We start from the raw sequence: 23,406 nt of genomic DNA, 5'->3' as shown, positions 1-23,406 counted from the left end.
TGAATTGAAAAAAGAAAGTTTGTATTTTTGTGATTTTTTTTTTTTCCTTTCTTCCCCGTTTTCCCCACCCCACCCCAAAGGAATCCATGCATGGTGGGTCGGAAATTTCTGGCTGGCTACACTAGCTGAAGGTGGAGACCACTGGTTGTGGCCATGCTGACTGCCTCACGGCGCGACCTGCAAAACTGCACGTGGAGGGCCGCCCAGGTCTTCTTTCTGTTCATCAGTGCCTTCACCCTTGAGAAAGGACACCGCGATACGAATGGCAGGGTTTGTAGCTCATTTGTTTTCACTTGGACCAAATGCTTTGGACGGAAAGAAAACTATTTGCACCAAGACTCTCTGCATTACAGCTACGCTAATCTCTTCAGGTGATTGCTTTTCACTCGGGCAGGTGAGAAGATCCAGCTTGTGTTCCGCATCAGCATCTTCTTCGTTCTCCTTTCTTCCACGGTGTGTGTGTGTGTGTGTGTGTGTGTGTGTGTGTGTGTGTGTGTGTGTGCAGGGCCAAGTGTCAGGCTTATGGCTTCGAGAACATTTTCTTAATTTAATCTAGAACAGAATTCAATGATAAGTCACATCACTAACGTTTTATCCCATCTTCTCACGACCCAGGCGCCTGATGTCTACGAACAGCCCCGCTATCCACTCCCTAAGCCCTTGTTACCAAACTCCACGGTTAAGAAGCCCGGAGGGTGGGACGAGGGACTTCTCCCTGCGGCCCAATCGCTTCCCGCGTGGTGGCTCAGAGGGTCCAGGCAGATGGCTGCCCGGACCCTGTCAACCTAAGGGGTGGCGGTGGGGTGGGGCCTGCCTGGGGCCCTCACGGTGACATCCCGTGGGTTCGGCCACGCGTTTCTGACAAGCTGGAGGAAACAGTGGTCATTTTGGCTTTTCCGGTTTTGTCTTCAGAGAATGAAAAGCTTTTTGTTTGTTTTGTAAAACAGCTGAGTGTCAACATATGAGTTCTATGGCTTCAATCTCCTTTAAAAAGAAAATCCGCAAGGGTCCGAAACAAAGGTGGGGGGGTGGGGTGGGGGACCAAAAGAAAAGAAAATCAAAGAAAAGAACAGAAAACCAAACCAGAAGGAAAGGAAATGACTAATTTGCTGATATTGCCACAAATCATCAGAGCTCTCCTGACATGCTGAAACCAAACGGCCGGAAGTTCGAAACAAACCGGTGACTTGTTTTCGGGGTATGTTTTGTTGTTGGTTTGTTTTGTTTTGCTTTAATTTTTCGCGGTGTCCTTTTGCTCCTTCTGCCCCTTTGCCGTCCGATTGGTGATGTTATTTAAACAGGACCGGATCCCGGCCAGGTGCAGGAGCGAGCCCGCGGCTTCCTTCATCTCCTCGTCGTCGCTCTCGGGCGGCTTCTCCGTCAGTCTCTTTTTGAGGGGCAGCGTGTCGCTGGCCACCTTGCGTGCCTTGGCCAGGTGGTGCCGCTTCCGGTGCTGGGCCGCGTACCCGCTGTCTCCCAGGGCCTCCGTGGCCTCCTTTGGGCCCTGCTTCCTGTCGTGGTCCTCCGTGTCGCTGTGGCTCTCGTGGCTCTGGAAGCTGCCCTGGCTGCCCTCGCTGCCCTCCTGGGTGGCCTTGGAGGCGAACTCGTAGTGGTCGTCGGCCGAGGAGGAGGAGATGGAGTCGCTGGCCGGGGAGGCGCTCCGGGCGTTGGAGGACTTGGCACTGCTGTAGTTGTGGTCCTCCTTGGGGTCGCCGCTGACCACCGGGGAGCCGCATGGCGGCTCGCTCTCAGTCCGCATCCGGCCTCTGGGGATGCCGTTCCTGCAGGCGGGTGGTGGGTGGGAGGGGACACAAAGGGGACACAGATTAAACACCCTCCGGTGGAGACACAGGGGTCCCTGGCTGGCACAGACCGTCCATGCGCAACCAGTAACCTAGAAGTCGGCGGTTCAAAACCATCCAGGGTCACAGCCAAGGCTCCCTCAACTCCACAGCCACAGGGGAAACTCAGTGGAACGGGGGGCTCTAGCTTTGAAGATAGGGACCAGAACCCCTCAACCCAAGCAGCCCCAGCTTTGTCGCCCTCCTCATCACAGCAACTCGGACGCTCGGCGGAAAGCAGAGAAATCAAGCTGCCCTGGGTCCTACAGCCCTGCCGGGAGCTGGCTGGACACTCCAAAGCTAAAAGACCAAGGGCCTGTGTCAGCGGAGAGAATGACCAGCCAGGTGGGGACAGTGCCTCCCTCGCTCCATCCCTCAAGCAAATGCATGACCTAGGGAAGGAGGAGGGGGCTCCCAAGGTTGCTGCAGGTGCAGATACCATCGCCACTGAGATGCATGCTCTTGGTCTGAGAGGGAAGAAAGTCCCAGGCAGAGGGCATGCTAATGAGAGAGCAATGATCTACTACATCCTGACCTCCACCTGCTGGGTCCTGTTGGCTGGACCTGCAGTTGCCCTTGACGCTACAAGGTGGGTCTGTAAGTTCTACCCTTACAGATGCTGGGGGCAAGGGCTGAAGAATTAATTTACTGAAAGCACTGGAGTCGGTTGGGTGACCCTAAAGGACAGGGTAAAAGGTGAGTTTCCCAGACTGTAACTCTTTTGGGGAGTGGAAAGCCCTGTCAGTCTCCCGAGGAGTGGCTGGTGGTTTCAAACTGCTGACCTTATGGTTAGCAGCCAGCGCTTAACCACTCTGCCGCCAGGATTCCTTGAGGTGATGCAGACACTAGCATTACACGAAGACTTTCTGAACAAGAGCAGAAGGCTTAAAGACGACACCCATAGCCCTGGACTCTGAGCTCCATGTGCGGGTGTCTGACACCGCTCCGGCAACACCGCAGGCCACACGGTCCACATCCTACCCGGATCCCCATGCTGCCGACCCTGCAAGCCGCCCTGTCCATGCCCCTCACCTCTTGCCCAGCAGGCCGCGTGGTTCACATCGCACCATCATTACATTGCAGGTCCACGCAGTCTACCACACTGCTCACCCTGCAGGTGACATGGTTCCACATACCGATCACGTGCTGGGACAGGGCCTCGCTCAAGCACTTTCCTGGCAAATGAAAACTTCCAGGTGGTCCCCCAGGCTGGGTAAGCAGAACTAGCTCCCTCTCCCTCTCCAAGAAGGATGCTGACTGTGATGAGGTAGGAAACCAGTATGTCCATGGATACAATTTCTTGACAAAAGCAGGTACGGATGCAACCCCCAGAGAATTAGAATTGAAACATAAATGCTTCTTTTTAGCAATTTTTGGCATGGTTTATAATCCATACATTGAACATAAAACTTGGCAGAAAGTGACAAGCTGGCTGCACTGACAAGAGTCAAACATTCCCCTGCAGGGGCTGTCAGTACCCCAAATCCACTGCCGCTGAGCGGCTCCTGACCCCCAGCGACCTTCCAGGGCAGAGTAGAACTGCTGTCACCCTGGCAGAAACCGACTGCCACATCTTTCTGCAGCGTGTCACTACCGGTCAGCAAATGCTCACAGGTCACCAGCCATCCTGAGCAAGCCGGGAGGAGAATTCACTCAAGTGAGCATGGGATGTGTTTTCAGTCCGCTTTAGTTGAGTTTACCTGTCGCCATGATCATGTATTAGCATATGTTGAAATCACGTGATTTGACCAAGCCTCTCCAAGCGTAGGCAAGCCTGTGGCTCAGCAATTCCACGTGCCGCTGATCTCTAACTGAAACGGGCACAAACTCTTCTGAGACAAGTGGGAAATACTGAAGCTAAAATAGGAGAAATCACATTCGTTCAGGCAGTGAATGTCTGCAACGGGTAAGTTCGAGTAGAGCTTGTGATTCAAGCAGGGTACACACTGCTGTCCTCTCTACTGGCTATTTGTTCCACTACAGGACAACCACTAGGTGTGGCCTCCATCTTTCAGCTACTATACATACCGTGGTCCTCTCTGGAGCCCAGAGGCTGCTATCTAGGGTCCAGTCACCTTCTAAAGGGCTCTGGACTAACGGGGCTGCAGGTGGCACAGGCCTTCTGTTCAGAACCAACCACAGGCGGAAAGACCTGGAAGACAGGGCCAGTGTCTTCCTCTCCTTGCAGGGGCAAACATTGGGAAGCACTCTTCCAATGGGGATTCCTAAGAGCCGGATAAAGTAAAGCGACATATTTTTAAAGCCTTGCTGGACTCACTAGAAAATGAGAGGGTGATCAGGGTCCCACTCACCCACCCATATACACGTACGCACATATACATGTCTCACGTACTGGGAGAAGAACCCAAGCACATGGGGGGTGGGGAGGGATGGAGGCATGTGTGTGTCAGGAAGGCTGCTCTTGGGAGGCCCATGCTGACTAACTCCTGAAGGGGTGTCTCAGGTGTACTGGTCCCTCCGGCTCCCAGCAGAGGTTTCAGAGGTGAATCCTGTCTAGAAGAAAGCACCCCTAGTTCAGACCTAATTCCAGCAACTATCCAAATAGAAGTTCAAAACCGAAACACACCAGATGGGCCAGGAAAGAAGGCACTAGAAATGTCTCCACATATACACACCATGTGCAAAACCGGAAAGCCTGGAGGAGGTCGCCCACAAAGAAGGCTCTAGGGACACGCAATTTCCCCCCCAGACAGAGAGCGGGGACAGACGCCATGCAAATCCTCGGCCCCGCCGTGAACTGGAGGTGGAGAGAGAAAGCTCCCCTAAGAATTGTTAGCCAGAGGCTTCAAGTCTTGGGGATGTGAGGCCAGAATTTCTACTAATAGAGAGGCCCCAAAGACCCAACCTAAATGTAATTTCAAGTGTCCAGTGGTGCTAACCAACAGAAAAAAAATCCTTTCTGGAAGAACACACTTTAAACTCAGGCTACAAAGAATTCCCACAAGCAAGACTTCAAAAACCACGTTCACAATAAAAACATTACTTCATAAACAGAAAGTCAGCCACCATAAGAAAGATGCAACAGGAAAATGATACGACAGAGTGAACCCCAAAGATTGCAAATATTGGAAACAAATTTAGATATAGAAAGTAAAGTATGTTTTAAGAAAGGGGGGATTGAAAAACAATAGAAAGGAGGACTAGACTATTAAAACTAAGCAGGCGGATCTCACATCGTTCTAACTAGAATTTCTAGAAATGGCAAAGTATATACTCTGAAATTAAAAACAAAATCAAGCAAGCCAACAAACAAACAAACACAAAACGAGCCCAGAGGAAAATGAGTGAACTGGGAGAGAGCTCTGAAAGTTTAACTAAAATGTAGCAGAGAGGTAGAGAGGTGGAAAATTAGGTAGAAGAGTCAGACAGTGTGGAGCACAGGAAGAAGGCCCAACACAAGTCTACTTGGAGTTCCACAGTGAAGAGGGGAAAAGAATGATCCAAGGGTCGACTAGCAAATGGCTGAGACTTTTCTAGTTCTGCTGAAAGACGCCCATCTCCAGATTTGGCCGTCCAACAAGTCACATGCAGACTGGCTACAAGGAGACCATGTCACCTGAAGTGGAGCAACGAGGCAGACAAAAGAAGGGAAGCCGCACAGCAGTCTGCAAGTGTCGAGAGAAAATGAGACAAGACAAAAGTGCTGTCAACCTAAAATAGGAGATCCAAGAAAATCACCCTTGAAGAATGAGGGTGTCATGTGGCTGTGCTGGACAAACACGCAAGGGCTCAACGACAGGTGGAAACACCAGGCTGGCCTTCACTACAGGGAATCAAGACTGTATCTTAAGAAGAAAGGATCTAAAAACGGTTTGAGGTGTAAGAAGACATGATAAAGAGAAGATGCAAACCAGCACTGGGTCTCAAGCCCTGATCATGGTGATGAAGAAGGGCCGAAAGAAGATACAACAAAACCGAACCCAAGTCCTGGGCAGACAGGGCCTATCAGTTGGGCATTGGGGGGGAGGAGTTGGAAGTTTAAGATTCCAAGGGTCCTGTATTGATCAAGAGGTTGAGCATATTGATTAAGGTTTTAAAATATTCATGGTAAAGTTTCTAAGATTAACACTAAAAGAGGAGACAGAGAATGTGTAACTTCTCAATCAATAGAAGGGGGAAAATGAAATAAAGAGTGGGACAATTTAAAATAATGCTAGATGCTTTAAGATACGGCAAAAAACAACGACAGCAGCAACAATAATCATAATATATGTAATAAAATAATAAGGGTTCCTAGGGAGGGAGGGGATAAAGGAGAGCGAGCTGATATCAAAGAGTTCAAGAAGAAACTGGTTTTGAAACTGATGGCAGCAGCCTATTATACAATTACGCTTAATCTAATTGAGTTATAGATTGTTAACATATCTGTAGGAACTCCACCCCCCAAATCATTAATTAATTTAAATAAAAATAACAATGCTGGAAAGGAAAAAGAACCTGGGAAAAAGTAGGATGACCAGAAATATTAAAGTAAGATAGAAATGAATCCAAATATATCAGTAAATGGACACAGAATCTCCAGCTAAAAAAAGAAAGACTATCAGAGTGAAATTTTAAAAAGGAGTTGGGTGGGGGAGGGGGCTTAAAGGCTGTTTATAAGAATGATCTAGTTATTACTTACAGGAAAAGATTAAAAGCAAAAGGATAGAAAATGCTGCATCATGCTGGTGTAGTTATATTAAAGCTAGATCAGGTAGATTTTAAGGCTCAAAAAATTATTACTATAGAAAAAGAGACTCATTAAATTTTCATAAAGGTTCAATTCACCAGGAAGACAAACCATTTAAAACATAGATACTTCAATAAGATCTCTCAACACATATACAGCCCAAATGGAAAGAGCCATAGGGAGAAGATACTAAACCCATATTCTAATGGGAGATTTTAATACATCCTGGTGAGGATGTACGTGATTAAACTTATGCCTTTATTCTCGTGTCTCTCCCTCACACACACAACCCATGCACAGTAAGTATGTAGAAGATTTGATCTAATGAACACATACTCACACATGACATGTGCTAATAACAGAGAAAGCATTGCCTTTGGAGCACTCTTGGAATATTGACCCAAAGTGAATCAGACTAGGGCAAATAGCACGGCTCAGCGTCAAAGAAGCGGTGCCTTACAGATCAATTCTCTGATCACAATGCATTGAAGCTACTAATCGATGCTGCACAGGTAGCTGAAAACAAAAATAAAAAACAATCCCTCACTTCTAGGTTTGATACCATACTTCTAAAAAAAGAATTAAGGATCCAAAGAGCAATCATAAAGGAAATTAGAAAATAGTTTGCACTTAGTAGTGGAAGGAAAAGAGAGTAAAACATAAGGGCTCACTAGGTAGCAGTTTGAGGGAGATGACACCTTTATGACATTTCTTAGAAAAAAGCAAGGTTACCCCTTCCCTGGGGGATGGACGACAGAAAAGTGGGTGAAGGGAGATATCGGTCAGTGTAAGACATAAAAAAAAAAATTTATAAATGATCAAGGATTTGGGAGGGAGGGAGGGAGGGTGGAGGAGAGAGGGGAAAAAATAAGGAGCTAATACCAAGGGCTCAAGTAGAAAGGAAATGTTTTGAAAACAATGGCAACAAGTGTACAAATGTGCTAGATATAATGTATGTATGTATGTATGTATGTATTGTGACAAGAACTGTATGAGCCCCAATAAAATGGTTTAAATAAATACTACTGGAAGAAAAGATGTGACTTCATAAAATGAAAGATATATATGCACTGCACAATTCTCTAACTTCACTACGTATTTATACAGTAAAGCCCAGGAGAGTCAGAACTCAGCCGGACTGAGTTGTTCCATCCTTGGCAGGGTACAGTCATACCAGCTCGCTACTGCTCTCTGCGAAGTGGGAGACGTGGGTTTTCCTTCTCTCACAGGTTTCTGCTTTCACAGGTTCTTGGTATGATGGGTATATAACTACTTACACAATTCTATAAGTTGTATTATAAATCATTGAATTGTGCGCTTACAATGGATCTATTTTATGGTAGACAGAGTATACCTCAACAAATCTGTTTTCTAAGAAACTACCCTGCAAAATTTGAACACATACTACAAACTAACAGAAAACATCTATAACAAAAATAAATAGAACCCAACCCCACTAACTCCTGGCAACCCGATAGGAGGGTAGAACTGCCCTGTGGGTTTCGGAGCCTGTCACTCTTTATGGGATGTGGCAGCTCCGTAATCTCCTGTTAACTGAGTGAAGGGGTAGAACCCATCAATCAGATCATAGCCAATGCTGCCTCTGTGTGGGCATGGCTATTTCCTGAGGATTGTGGGAACTCCTGTCTTCCTCCCTGTAAGTGGGACACACACTCTCCCTGCAAGACATTCCTGTTGACAAGGCACATGGAGCTAGGCTGATGGAGTCAGAGCTCTGGAGCTGGAGGAGCCACATGGAGACCCAGGCAAGCACTGAGATGCTTCCACAGCCATTGGAGCCACAAGACTTGCCACCCACTGACATGTGATTTTCATGCATTCAGCATCATTGCATGTGCTGCATGAGTCTGAAGAGGAATTTATAGACTGGTATTGGACATATGCTCTAATATCGGATTTATGGGCTTGATCTGGACTGGGCTGGGATGTTTTCTTAATAAAGAAATACTGTTTGATCTAAAGCTCTCTCTTACATATAAAAAAAGGGAAAAAAGGTTAAAAGTGAAAGAATCTAATCTAAATCACTTAAAGGAGAACAAATTCAGAGAAAGTGGATAGGAAACTATATGTATATATGGAATCAGAGTAAAATAAACCAAAACAAAAGACAATGTAAAATAGAGGTAATAAGCAATAACAAAAGTTCATTCCTTGGAAAAAATGAGCAAACACAGATATAAAACCTCATGTAAGATTAATCAACAAAAAAGACAGTTGAGACAAAATATGAAGGGAAAGCCCAGCCCAAAGAACCTACAATGCCAAAGGCAGCAGGCATTTAAGGAGGTGAAAAGACACCATTTAAGGAGGTGACAAGATATATTATAAACAAGTTTCTGCCAGTATATTTGAAAACTGAAGTGAAATGAACAAATTCCAAGATGGATTAAAAAGATGACAAGGCGGCGAAGGCATCAGGTATCAGGCATCAAAGACAAAAAAAAAAAAAAAAATCATAACATTGTGAATGAGGGGGAGTGCAGAGTGGGGACCCAAGGCCCATCCGGGGGAAATTGGGCATCCCCTTGCAGAAGGGCTGGGGGAGGAGAGGAGCAAATCAGAGTGCAGTGTAGTAACGATGAAATGTGCAATTTTCCTCTAGTTCTTAAATGGTTCCTTCCCCCCCACTACCACGATCCCAATTCTAACTTACATATCCGGCTGGACCGGAGGATGTACACTGGTACAGAAAGGAAGTGGAAACACAGTGAAGCCAGGACAGATGAACCCCCCCAGGACCAGTGGAGAGAGTGGCAATAGCGGGAGGGTGGAGGGAAGGTGAGGGAGAAAGGGGGAACAGATGATAAGGTCTACATATGGCCTGCTCCCTGGGGGACGGACAGCGGAGAAGTGGCTGAGGGAGACGTTGGATAGGGTAAGATATGATAAAATAATTTATCAATTATCAAGAGTTCAGGGGGAGGGGGAGTGGCGAGGGAAGGGGGAAAAGGAGGAGCTGACATCAAGGGCTCAAGTGGAAAGCGGGTGTTGTGTGAATGATGAAGTCAACATATGTACTAATGTGTTGGACACAAATGATGTATGTACGGATTGTGATGAGTTGTATGAGCCCCTAATAAAATGATTATTTAAAAAAATAAAAATAAAAGGTATTTGTGATAAAAAAAGCAAAAGATAAGAGTTGTCCTATAATCAATAAATTAAAAGAACAGTATCCGAATTCCAGAACACATCATTGTACTCTTGCAGAACACCTGTCCACAGACAAGAGGCAGTCCTTCGAACAGAACAAGTGAATTCTGCATGGTTTACAATCTGGAAAGGTGTCGTATCCTTTCATCATATTTATCCAATCTGAATACTGAGCAAATAATCCAAGAGGGTTGACTACCGAAGAAGACTGCATCCTTGGAGGTAAGCTTTTTAACAACCTGCGGTATGCAGGCGACAAGGCCGACTAGCTTAAAGTGAAGAGGACTTGAAACTTACTGACAAGGATTCAGGACTGCAGCCTGGATGCAGTATAGATTGCAACTCAGTGGAAAGAAAACGGAAATCCCCACAACTGAATGAGCAATTACAAGAAGACTGACGGCCAGGTCCCCTCTTGCTTGGATCCACAATCCATGCCACCTGAAGCAGCTGCCAAGAAATCCCATGAGGCACTGCATTGGACAAATTTGCTGCACAAGACCTCTTTCAGGTGTTGAAGAGGAGCCAGGATGTCACTTTAAACACGAAGGTGCATTTGACCCCGGGCGTAGAATGTTCAATCACCTCATGTACATGTGAACGGTCAACGATGCATGAGGAAGACTGCGGGACTGATGCCTTCGAATTAGGGTGTTGGTGCAGAGGAAAGGACCATGGACCACCCCTAGAAGAACGAGGAGATTTGTCTTAGAGGAGGTCCAGCCAGAATGTTCCTTAGAAGCAATGATGGCGAGACTTCCTGCCACATACGTGTTATCAGGAGAGGGTCCCCAAAGAAGAGGAAGACTGTCAAAGAAGTCAACTGACACGGTGGGTTCAACAAAAGGTTCAAAGGTAACACTGATTGCGAGGACCAGGCAATGCTGGTCTGTTGTGTGTAAGGTTGCTGCCATGAGTCGGAGCTGACTGGATGGCACCAAACCACAGCAGCAAGGACCCTAGCAGCCCTGGGATTCTGCACAGCAGCGAAGGCCAAGCCAACTCAGGGGACCGAGATGCCTGCTCTGGCCAGATGGCTGTTCCTGGGACCGTTCTGGGCCCACCTACTGCAATGGTCGGTTCTAGGGTGGACCATGAGCTAGCTCCTCACGTGAGCTACAAATACTTCCCCTATTGAACCTGGGGCAGGTTTCTACTCTAAATGATGGTCATCCTTGCACAAAAGCCAAGGATTCCACCACAAGTTTACCCGGAGTGGAGCAAAAGGCTAAGTGCGCCTGGCTGCAAACCAGATGGTTTAGAGATGGAGCCCACCCCCGAGGCTTCTCAGACAGGCTGTCTGGGAACCTACTTCCCCAAACCCCAGTGAACCAATTACCACCCTGGGGAACAAAGGGGCATCATGAGCTGATGTTGACTCCAGGGCAACTAGTCGGAGGTGGCATTAAGATACTTTCTCCGAAGGCTTGTGAACTAAGCTTTTGGGCCAGAGCAGAAGACCAGGGAGGGTTCGCAGAGGCTGGATCAAGGCACTGCCTCTCCCAAGGACCAGCCACTCTATCATGCTTGCTCTGTCCGGTGCATAAATGGTGCTAGCCTGCCACCCTATGAAGCATCTACTGTTTTCCTCACGAGCAACCCAGGTGCGTCTGCCCGAGATCCCAGAGTGACAGGGCACAGGGAACATGGCCCCTGAGAGCATGCCACTGGGACCCAGTGCCCTGAGGGCAAGCCCTTAACTCGCACAGCTGCTAACCGAAAAGCTGATGCATCCAGATGTGCTGGAAAGAAAGCCTGCGGATCGGCTTTGGGAAAACCAGCCATCGCCCATGCGCGGGAGACCAGATTGATGCTCACACGCGTGGAGACACCAAGACTTGGAATCCCATGGATGTCAACTGGCTGAGACCTGAAGGACACATGGTCATCAGCTCGAACGCGATCTGGCGTGCCCCGGACACTCGCATCCTCTCTGCACCGGAGGGGCGAGTTTGGGTTAAAAAGATAAAAAGAGACCTAAGGTTCTCTGCGGAGTAATGAAAAGCATTGAACATAAAAGAAGGTAATGGATTTGGGGAGAGGGGGGAGGAATTCTAGAGAATTGAAGGCCAGGTGGGTCCCCTACCCGAGAACCGCACAAATGTGAGAAGCCAGAGGGTTCTGCTTCCCAGGAAGGCCTGAAACCGTCTTTCCAAGCTCCTTCCTGGAAAACACTTCCCCAGGATAGAAGCAAGACAGAGGCAGAGAATTCTTGAGACGTGGGAACTGTAACGTGTCTGCGTGCCCAGGCAATTGCAAAGAGAACCAGGCTTCCCTGTGGAAGCTCGGGCCAATCGCTGAGGTTCCTGAGTCAAAAGCCAACACTGGAGAGTCAATTACACTATTGACAGATACTCTGACTAGTCGTAATGATATGCAAAGGAACCCAGCAAATAAACGCTGGGTAATGATCGGCTAATAAGAGTAACACTTCATCTATGTCAACAACGCTTTCTGAGTTAAGACAAACAAACATGACCTTTGCCACTCAGTGGAAGGGGGGAAAAAATCCCCCAAAGACAAATATTGTCACTTAAGGAGAAGTCACTAGACTCACACAGAAAACCTGTCACACCAATTGGAATGAAAATATATGTCTTTTGTAGGTGCTAATGACCGCGGCTCTCCCTCCAGCCGCCCCCCTCCGCCCTGGGCTTTGCGGACCAGGGAGGGAGTGCTCCCACGAGCCCCACGCCATGTGGTGTGGCAGACAGTCTGGGTGGCTCCGTGCTCTGCACGGGACTGGTTTCCTTCCTACCTCAACAGAAGTCAGATCCCACGGACATGTGGCCAACTTAAAACACATCATTACGAGGCCCGTGAGAGAGCAAATCCCGATTTTCCCTCCCAAATGCCTCTTTGTGGGCTCTACCAAGATCCTGATTCTGCAGATACCTACAGAGTTATGCTTACGCTCCTTAATTCTGAAAGCATTGGAGAGGCGACTGTGTGCAGGGCCTTTAAGGAACCCAGAGGCCGAGAGGCTAGAAGTGGACCCCCTGCACCTTAGCAAGCTTACGGTTCTACCTCCAACTTTCCCTTAAAATAAGGTGGCAGGTGCACAGGTGGTGTGTGGACAATTTACCGGTCAGGCCCCCAGGCTTCCGTCATTGCTCACCTTGGTCCTCGACTACCAAGCAATTGGGCCATTATTAATCTCTCTGAGCCCCAAACCCACCTGGTTTATATGCAGGGCCTGGGATGCTACAAGTCCCATTTCAACTTTGTCACCTGGCTTTGTGTTAGGTCCAAGAGGGGGAGCCACAGAGACTGTGGAGGCAGTGGAGGAGGAAGATATTGCCCCTTCCCATGTGATTCCTGCTCCGGGGGGCGGGGCGGGGGGGGGTGTGCTCACAAGCAGCCTTGCCTTCCTGGAGCAGCTGCTGAGTCCAGTCAGCAGTGGTCCCAACCCTCCCAGAACTGACTTATGCTCTCTCGGAGGTCTGGACAAGGCCTCGCAGGCCCCTGCTCGGAGCTCAAAGACCTTGCTCCCAGGCCCAGCCTCAGGAACCTGAATCCCTGGGCACAATTCCAACTGCTTCCCTTTGTTGTCTCAGGCCCTGAACTGGTAGCGTCTTCCTGTCCATGCTTCTTCCAGTTCAGACGTCCCTCTCCTTTCACCGTTCAGTTTATGGCTAACAGCTTCCCACTGAGTACACAACGCTTGATGTTAACGCCCTCTGTTGTCACCACTGGTGCGGCGTCTGTCTCCTGACTGCCTCTGAATGATACACAAGTTTTGTCCTAGAAACCGGGATGCAATCTGAGTTTAGAGGTGGCCAAACGGAGGTGCTGCAAAGATGAAACTTCACGTTAGTGGAAACGAGCAAGACTTCCAACTATGTTGCGACAGTGCTTTGTTATCTTCTAATGAGAGGGAAAAAATTTAATATCGTAAATAATGCAACCTGGAGGACGGAGGAGGCCTGCCCCCCAGGGTTTTGAAGGCTGTAATCTTTACTAAAGTTTACGGTCATGTCTTTCTCCCACGGAGCAGCTGGTGGTGTGAACTGCCAGCCTTGCAGCTCACGGCCATGTGTTTTAACCAGTGCACATCCTCGGCTCCTCCAAGGATGCCTCTGTTGTTGTTAAGTGCCCTCACGTAAACGCTGACTCTCAGAGACCTTATCCACAACCGAACAGTACGCGGCCCAGGCCTTGCCGGGCCATCTCGCCGCGGGCACGTTTCAGCCCTTGCTTGTGGTCCTTGTGGAAGTCCATCTCGTAGGAGCCCTTCCTTTTGGCTGAGCTTCTACTTTACCAAGCAGGAGGCCGGTTTTTTTTTTTCCCTGGGTTTTTTTTTTAAGGGTCTGGTCTCTCCTGACAATGTGTCCCAAGTATCTGAGATCAAATCTTGCCATCTTTCCTGCTAAGGAGCACTCCTGCTATAGATCTCCTCCAAGACAGATGGCATTTTCCAGGGCACTGTCAATACTCTTGGCCAATACCGTAATTCAAAGGCATCAACGATGCTTCCAGAGAGGGCTAACCAGTAAACTTTGTGATAAATTATGGCACCAGGACAACAGGGCAGGCCGCTCGGTCAGCTCTCGCTGAAAGCCAGCCTGCTCTAAAGTTTCCTTCCGCCTCTGTTTGGGCCTCTGGGCTCCTTCTGCGAGGAAAGGCTGGAGCCAGATTTAAAGCAATGTTTGAAAGCACTGTAAGAATGGTCAGTAAGACATTAGAAAGAAGAAAACATCTGAATACACAACATGAATATATCCACTTTGGTGTCAATGTTGTTATAAAATACAATTATTTTATTATTATTATTATTATTATTTTTTAATGGAAGAAGGGGCTGATGACAGTCCTAATGTAACCTTGAGTGCTTCCATAAAGTGTTAGACTCTTTTTCAGGAAATAAAGATCATGTCATGTTGGAAACAAAAAAGAATGGTCAATAAGAGATATGGAACTTCTACTTAGATGCTCTTTGAATGAAAAATGGCTGGTTTCCTCCGTGTCACAGTAGCCTCCAGCTCTTCACAAACGTAAAGGTGAGCAAGGCGGTGAGGAAGGGAACAGAAGCACACTGTGTCAGGCAAGGGCACTGCTACCTGGCTTCGTGGCACAGGCTGACCACTTATGACCGCAAGGAGAATGACGGATCTAACGGTCACCAAGGGACAACAAACGAAAACAAACTTGGAGCAGTACAAGAAAAGGACACTTCCTTTGTCAAAAGCATCCCCGTATCAGGTAGAAACGGCTCAGTCATGACGCTAATTTCTCCGAGCCTCACCACTCATCCACCACCCTGCCGCCAGCTGGTCAGACTAGACACTGTGATGGCCTACAGGGCTTGTATGTTGGTATGGTGCTGGAAGCAGTATCATCAGCATTTCAAGTATCAGCAGGATCTCCATGATGGACAGGTCTCAGGATAAATTTCAGACTCAGACAGCTTAAGAGGAATGATCTGGTGATCTACTTCCCCAAATTAGCCAACAAAAACCTTCTGGATCCCAACAGAGCACCGTCTGACTTGTGCTCGGGACGAGCCATCAGGAGGGAAGACGACATCATGTGAAGGGAAGCGGAGGGCAAGGAAGGAAGGGCGTGGAAGACCCTGGGGGGATGACTTGGCACACCAGTCCCAACAATGAACTTGAGCATTCTGGCGATTGTGAGAATTACACAAGATGGGCAGCATGTCCCTCTGTTACACAGTAAGGCGGCCATGAGCCAACCATCTCAAGAGCCATGGCCATGGTGCATCCCTCATCCCTCCCTCCCATCCATCAATCCCTCTCCCCGCTCTCTCTCCCTTCCTCCTTCCCTTATCAGCTCCCAGACACCATGATTTGACCTGAAATCAAGTGCCTCCCACCCAGGCTTCAGAAGGAGGCTGGTTTACCAGTGGAGCTTGGAAGACAAGTGACAACTCCACTTTGCCACGTCCTCGAGCCATAAATGACCAGACTCTGCATTGGTCTTCACCTTGGGCGACGGAAACAAAAGGGCCTTCAGATGTGAACTTGACCTATGGGCAGAAAGGCTTCGCTATCAAGAGATGCCACAACCTAGCCGGCTGGGTCTTTGCCACACAATCCGATCAGTGGGTGGGGCATGCCACGGGGCCTGGGCCATCTGAGGGGCTCCAGGCCCTAGGTTTAGCAAGCTCATTGCTGAGGACAGAGGGACAACTGGAAATTACTGTGGCACCGGCTCAAGTCATTCCAGGGCCACACCAGGGACCGTGGTTGTGGGTTCACAGCGAGTGTGATTCGTCCGTTGTTGGCTCAGGGGGCGTCCTCATCTTCGGGATAAGCCTTGATGGAGGCACAGTCTTAAATCTACCCAGAGGCCACTCTACAAAGAAGACAGGCAGACACTGGATGTACTTGTGGCTCAAGTAGAATGGACTGGGTGGGAGGTCCCTGGAGGTGGTCCCAGAGAGGCAGAAGAGGCAGTGTTTGGTCCACAGTTAAGGCTAGGGAGAGAGAAGCTGCACACAGGTGCTAAATCAATGGTGGGCTCTATTCCAGGCCGACAGTGGAGTGGGAAGCAGGGATGGAAGAACTGGATCCAAGGAAATGGCCTACGAACAGTGTGACCTGCTATGGATGTACCTCTGATAAAAGTCACTTCCCACAAGTTGGCATTTGAATTTCGCTACAAATTCCTTCAAAGGGGCAGGGTCAAGTCACAGAGAAGGTAACAAAGGCCCCCGAAGGTCAGAAATCAGTCCAAGGTCACAGGTTGGATGACCTTGAAACTTATTTCCACGTGCCTGGATTTCCTCACCTTCTAGGAAGCCAGGGTACTTTGCTGGCCCACGGAGAACATGGTACTTTCTTCCTGGAGGCCCTGGGAGTCACTCTGATTTCTCTGAATCTCCACACTAGGTTTAAGTGGCTTAACGAGGTTAAGGCTGCCCCCTCTCACCCCTCCCCGCTGCCAAATGGCCCCATGGGACACAGGGGCTACTCCCCACCCTCCATGCTGGGGTCGCCCTTACCTTATGGCAGCCGTCATTCCGATGGGAGTGATTGGCAATGGCCGGACGCTGGGAAACATCCCTCGGCTCAAAACTCGGGCTCCATTCTGGATCACTCCAGGAGGAACTGAAGAAACCAGAGAGAGGAGCACACACGTGAATTCAACTGGGAAGCCGGAATTTTGGGCTACTCCAGAAAAAGGGAGGGGGGAGAGGAAGAGTGAGTTGGTGGGTAGGAGGGGGACTGAAAAACCCAAGAAATAGATAGACAGACCCAGAGAGCAACCAGAAACCGAGAGGCAAGGAGACAGGCAGAAAAAGACATGGGCGAGGGAGAAGGCAACACACGTTCAGAAACTTGGCCAGCTGTGTCCACTCCAGAGGGGACGGCCAGAGGATTGATGCTGAGGTCAAGGAGAAGAAAGAACGCTTTAAAAAGTGGAGCTCAAAGGCGATTTTCTGGCATTTTTGTGTATATACTTTCCCTACAGACTCTGACCAGAGAGCACTGTGTGTTTCTGACCTTGGCCGGCAGCGGCAGGGCACCTTCTGATTTGCCTTGAGCCCAACAAGGGAAAGGTACAGCCGACAGTCACGGCAAACGGGGTTGACAAGCTATTTGCACCTCAGCACCCACGATGCAGTTCGTTCTTGAACTTCCGGGCCGGTGGAAGGAAGGATCGATCCTTCCTCCCTTGAAGAGGTGACATGGGTGCTCGGGGCCAGTCCCCTCGGGAGGGCCTGGCCTCCTCCTGCCCTGCAGCTTCTCGCAGGTTGGCCACTCAAGGGTTCCCTTACCGTCCCTTCTAAGAACCCATACGCCCAGGGCAACCCTGGTTGTGGGTGGCTGTGGAGTTGATTTCAACACGTGGTAACGCCGTGTGCTCCTTAGAGTTCACACACTGTGTGACCTTCTGGAAGCAGATCGCCAAGCCTTCTTGGGCGCCTCTGAAAGGATCACCTGTTGGCGACTAGTCCACTGCTTAACTGTCTGCGCTACCTAGGAAACGGAAGAGCAACCCAAAGCCAACCTTCTCTCCAGCAAACATCGGTCCCTTTCCCACACAAATTCCCAGCCAAGCCACCCCGATCGGAGTTTGTCTGGAGATTTAAATGAGTTGAGCCACTGGGATGACCGAAGATTGGGTCTTCTTGGATCTCCCAAGCAGCTATTCCCGATGGCTCAAGTCAAAATTCCGCATGGTGCGGTACTTAGCAAGCAAGGCACCTCCATCGAGTGAGAAGCACACCATGGATGGAGGGCCCAGATGCCCGACTTCCCATCGTAGTTCTCATGTAGCTTTGTGCAAGTCCCCACGTCTCACTTTTCTTTTTTCTAAACAAGGTCCTGTCTACCGTCAGCATCTAAGTCTCAGCTGCACTAACGTCTACATCGTCCCGCAACACTTTGATGCAGAGGCAAGGGGATGAATGGTACCTTTGCTAAAAAAACACCACACGGACGAGTCTAGAATTATACGGCCCAACGCGAAGTTCAGTAAGGATATTATTCATTTCTATAGAATAAATACTTCTTATAAAACACATCATCTCATCTACACATACTTCTTACTTATATCACCCCCCCACCCCGCCCACCCGCAGGTCTCTATGAGCATGCTATATGAACATTCCAAACTTTTAATCAAAGGTCCTTCATGGAAGATGAATGTGTACTTTTCGAATAGGGGCAACTTTATCATTTGGTGTTTAGGCATCCTCTACCTCATGAGGGGCAGGTGGCACAGGGGTTCCGAGCTCAGCTGCTCACTAAAAGGTCAGCAGTTCAAGTTCAATAGCCACTCCACACAAGAAAGCTGTGTATGTCTGCTTCCGTAAGGACTGCATACAGCCTTGGGGCAGTCTGACTCTGCCCTACACGGTCTCTGAATCATGACACACACCCCATTACCTCTACTTCTCACGGCCATTGAGTCGTTCCTGGCTCATGGCGACAAGGTAGGACAGAGTAGAACTGCCCTTGTGAGTTTCGCAGACTGAAACTCTTTACTGAGATAGAAAGCTCAGTCTTACTCCCTTGGAGCAGCTGGTGATTTTGAACTTGTGGTCAGCAGCCCAATGTATAACCACTATACTACAGGTTTATAGAAGGCCCGTTATGAGCTCTTACAAAAGGTGGGAGATCAAGCTGAAACTCTCTGTGTGTGTGTGTGTGTGTGTAAACGAAGTTCTACTAGCAGAGCCCCGCATTTCACAAGCTCGCCAGTATCTGCAGTAAACCGTGAGAGTGGGCTGAACCTGACCTTCCCTACTCTATACTCAGCCTGAGTTTTGATAAAAGATCAGCTGCTCTGAGACAGGGGGTTTACCAAGTATCTTAGAAGCATGAAACCGGTTATACGTTTTTATGGTTCATAATCGCCACAATTTTGCTTATTAGATGAGCTTTCTCCAAGAAAGATGATATAAAATTTCTATGATCCGATTTCAAGACTTACCCAAAGCTACTGTAATCAAGACTGTATGGTATTTGGGTCAGGGTGAACATATAAACCAATGGATCAAAAATCCAGGTACAGACCCAGGTATGTGCTTGACTCAATTTTTGATGGAGGGCAGTGGGGAGAAAGGAGAGGGTTGGAACAACTGGATACTCATTTTGAAAAACAAACAAACAAGCAAAAACGTCAATCCTTACCTCACACTATATAGGAAAATAAAAACATCAAAACTTCTTGAAGACATTTCAGAAGGAACACTAGTGATAATTTCCCAGGGCAGACACATGGAGAAGGTCAGGTGGGTACATCAGTCTATGTGCACGTTGTCTGAAAAGATAGGCTTTTGTTTGGTGCAGCTGTCAGGGGACTTTGCTGAATGGGGCCGTCCTTGAAATGGCCAACTGCCTCAGGGATCAGGGTCTCCTCTGATCTGCAAACTAAAGCAAACTCACTGCCAGGAGTGATGCTGACTCATCGTGACCCAACACAAATTCTTTACAAGAGGAGGAAAAAAACAAAAACAAATCAAACCTATCTTTCTCCCTCAGATCGGCTGGCGGTTTCGAACTTCAGACTTTCCGGGTCTCAGTCCAAGTTGTAATCACTATGCCACTGTGCTTAGTGTATCGGCCGCTGGCAATCTCACTAGTGCAGCAAATAAATATCATGAAGCATACTGAGAAATAACTGTAAGACAGAAACTCTGTACCACAGTTACCATTCTTGCCAGCAAAAACTATTGTAGTCTCACATCTAATTCATTAACTAGTTCATTAAAACTTTCACCACGCACCTGCCTGTGTATCAAGTGATGGGGGCACAAAGTGAGTGCAGACTTTGCCTCTACACGGGACAGACAGAGGTGGAGGGGCCGACAGGCAATGAAGGACTGAAACCCTTAACCCCAAATCAGGGGGGTCTGGGAAGACTTTTCCTGCAGAAAGTACCATGTAAGTTGGGGTCTGAAGGCAGAAGAAAGGCCGGTACAAAGGCCAGGAGGGGATACAGCATTTATCAGGAAGGAGAGGCATTTGGACTTTATCCCACGGGATAACCACTGGGAAAACCACCGCCGGGTTCTGAGCAAGAAGCGGCCTGTCTGTGGCTGAGTGACGAAGAGCCAAGCTCGGGTCGGATGAAACTGGGTCTGCACCATCCCTGCCAGTGGCTGTGCCCCCTGGGCAAGCTTGAAACGCTTATGCCTCAGGTTTTGTCTTATGTGCAAGATGAGAGTGAACATGGTGTTTGTCTCACAGGGTGTTGGGAGGCCAACCTGAGGTTCCAAACAGGCACTAACACTCAGAAAACACATGGTAGGCATCAATCTGCACAGAGAAACCCTGCGTTGGCCTGGGCTTTCTCTCCTGCAGAGGAGGTTTAAAGCCACAAGTCCCGGAGGGATACAGATGGTTAATTCATGAGCTTGGCTGCTAACTGGAGTGTCGGCGGTTCGAGCCCACCCAGAGGCAGCTCAGAAGAAAGGGCTGGCGATCTACATCTGCAACATGAGCCACGGAAGCCCCTTTGGAGCACAGTTCGGCTCTGGCACACGTGGGGTTGCCATGAGCTGGCATTGCCGTGGGTGGCAACTGGTTTGTTTATTTTTAGTACTGCAACACTCTGAGAACCAACGAGATGCAGGCCATGCTAGAAGAACATGATGCCACCAGGAGTCACAGTGACATCCCTGGTGGTGGTCCCCGCTCCCCCTGGGGCAGCCTGTGCCAGTCACGCGGGGCAGGCAAAGCTCGAGACACCTATAATCCCAGGGCAGCACCTAGCGCCCAGGGTTGTGATCGCAAATGGAAGTCACAGCACTCCTGTCTCCTCCACAGTGGCTGCTGGGGCACTCACTGGTCTTGGGAGACAGGCCGCTCTGAAGACAGCATACAGAGTCCTTTCAGGGGCAGGGGCAAGCCCGGGAGGAAGAGAGATGAGAAGAGAAGCCCCCAGCCCCCACTGAGCACCTACTGGTCAATCAGGCACGTTCCCCACCCTCTGTCTTACTGAGTACCCCAATCATCCTACCAGGGAGGCGGCAGGCTGTGGTGGCGAAGCAAGACTCGCTTCAAATTGGTGCTCCACCTCTAGCTCTGTGACCTTGCGTCAACCTTGCCAAGTCTGACCACTCCCTGGATAAGCAGGCATAAACTTAGCTCATGGGAGTGTTTGGAGGATTCAACCAAAAAAGCTAAGTAAACTCTTCAGCTCAGTGGCTGGTCCCTTCTGTAAGTCCGGCCTCAGCGCCGCCATCCTTCCACCATCCCGGGTTGCCTTTCTAACACTCTCTTATTAATTATCTATAAGGCACATAGCTTAATGGGGTCAGGGCACAGGGACATTCTTTTAGCCCATGATGCTTTTTGTAGTTGTCTCTAATTCTGCATTAACCCATTAAGGCATCTTTCTGACTAATGAACTGTATTCACTTCTGAGAGGGACTCCTGGTGGGCAAAGCCATCCTGCAGCATTAAGAGCCTTTGCTGAGCCATTTCCTGCACCCCGCAAGACAGCTGGCATGTACACAAGGCTCTTCCCTGGGAGCCTGGAGCTGGTTCTCAAATGAGCTGCAACAAGGCTGCCGCTGCCAATCCTGGCCCCTCTCCGTCCCTATCACTGGCAGGGCCCTTCATGTGGGGATGGCGGATGGGTTCATATTTGCTCACTGGCTGCCAGAAACCAGCTGTGACGGTTAACTGTTCCTCCATCGTTTCCTCCTTTTCATCCCCACCCCCAAATGTCAGAAATGCAGCTTATGGAAAACACACCACGGCCGATCGATCTAAAGTGGCTCGGAGAGAGGCATTCTGAGATCTCGATTTCACTGCTGTTCAGATGATAGCAATATGATCCCTTCCTCAGTTTGCCCTGTCAGCCCCTCCACTCCTTCTCTTCATTGAGAGTGCACTCAAAGCGTGCCCAAACCCTTAAAGACCAGCCCCTTCACCACCCAGCAAGCAAGCGAGCAAGCGACCTCCATCCATCCCTCCACCCACCCAGTGTACTGCAGGGGCAGTTAGGATTCCGCCAGGTACGAAAGAGAAACTGGACATTCAAAATCGGCGTCTCACTCTGGAGTTGGGGCTCTCGCTAGAGATCGACGGAGCTCCGCGATCAATTACACCCTCCTTAGAACTGCACCCTGGTCCTCAACTGCCCAGAAGGCACATAGCTGACGCTCTCAAGGGGCTTGGGAGCAGGGGCCAGCCGACACCATGCGCACCAGTCTGGGGTGGGGGGTGGGGAGGAGGGGGATCCTCGAACTGCTAACTCTTCAGTCAGCAACCAAGCTCCAACCTGGCTGATGGACCACTTTCTCGGGAGCGATGAAGGGACTCTAAACGTTCTTACTTTTACCAGGAAGGAAGCCACACGCATACACAAACCGTGGGCCAAATCGAGAAACGCCACTCAAGGTGGATGCTGCAATCTTAGGACGACAAGGCAGCGCCCTTAGAGCAGAGGGCACCAGCAAAGCACCCCTCCTCTCTCGGCCATCCCCGCTTCCCGGCATGCCTCCCTCCCAAAGCCTCCCAGCCTCGGTTTTCACAACTTCCAAAATTAACCTCCAAGTGCCTACCGCTGCCTTCGGAGGGCTGCCTGGCCGCGCGAACAGAGCCATACGCTGAGCGGCAGGGGGTTCGGATCATCCTTCCCTTTCCCAACATCGGCCTGCCCACCTGCTTCCAGGAAGCACACTGCGGCGGGGGCTGCTCTTCGCCTCCATCCCAGGCAGGGTGTGCCACTCCGTGTCCTCCCACAACCTTCTGTCCCTGGCCTGCTCCTGGCTGTTTTGTTTATTATCTGGGGTTCATCTCTGGGAGCAGTCCAACCTGGATTACATAAGCCTTGGAAGATGGGTAACGGTGATCTGGTTTCTCTGAACTTAGTACCAATCTCTTCACTGGGGAGAGTAGGGGTGGTGTGTGTGTGTGTGTGTGTGTGTGTGTGTGTGCACGCGCGCGCGCGCTTTAAAGATGACTCAGAGTTTCTCAAAGGGGAACCACAAAGTCAAGGGTTTGATGAGCAGACACTAGCATTGGGGTGGTGGGAATAGAGGGATTGGGTGGATGGATTTGGCCAGAAGCATAAAGTTCAAAAATAACGTGGCAGAAGCACCCCCCACCCCCGATATGGACTTCTCCAGAAGCCGTGGCCTCAGGAGTGTGTGAGATAAGACAGCGTTTCCGGCTGAAGGTTTTCCATATTGCACACCGGCAAATCTGGAAAAGACAAGGTCATGTACACTCCTGGGGCTGCCTGTGCAGTGGGGTCTTGTGGCTGGCTATCTCATTC

At 49.4% G+C, this 23,406-nt stretch overlaps 1 protein-coding gene across 2 annotated transcripts in view; it reads right to left on the bottom strand.

Moving 5' to 3' along the window:
* Positions 1–527: 527 nt before the first annotated feature.
* Positions 528–23,406, bottom strand: part of FOXN3 (forkhead box N3) — a 296,318-nt gene continuing 273,439 nt past the window's right edge. For both annotated transcript variants that reach the window (XM_004698756.2, XM_045287733.1), the window contains exons 5-6: positions 16,670–16,775; positions 528–1,781 (exon numbers count right to left, since the gene is read on the bottom strand). In XM_004698756.2, the coding sequence (XP_004698813.1) occupies positions 1,232–1,781; positions 16,670–16,775 (656 nt within the window). In that variant the 3' untranslated portion in view covers positions 528–1,231. The remainder of the gene's footprint in view (positions 1,782–16,669; positions 16,776–23,406) is intronic.

This window comes from Echinops telfairi, unplaced genomic scaffold (genome assembly GCF_000313985.2).
Source record: "Echinops telfairi isolate 266 unplaced genomic scaffold, ASM31398v2 ScPeMD7_18;HRSCAF=68, whole genome shotgun sequence".
NCBI classification, from domain to species: domain Eukaryota; kingdom Metazoa; phylum Chordata; class Mammalia; order Afrosoricida; family Tenrecidae; genus Echinops; species Echinops telfairi.
This window is presented reverse-complemented; position numbering and strand designations above follow the sequence as displayed.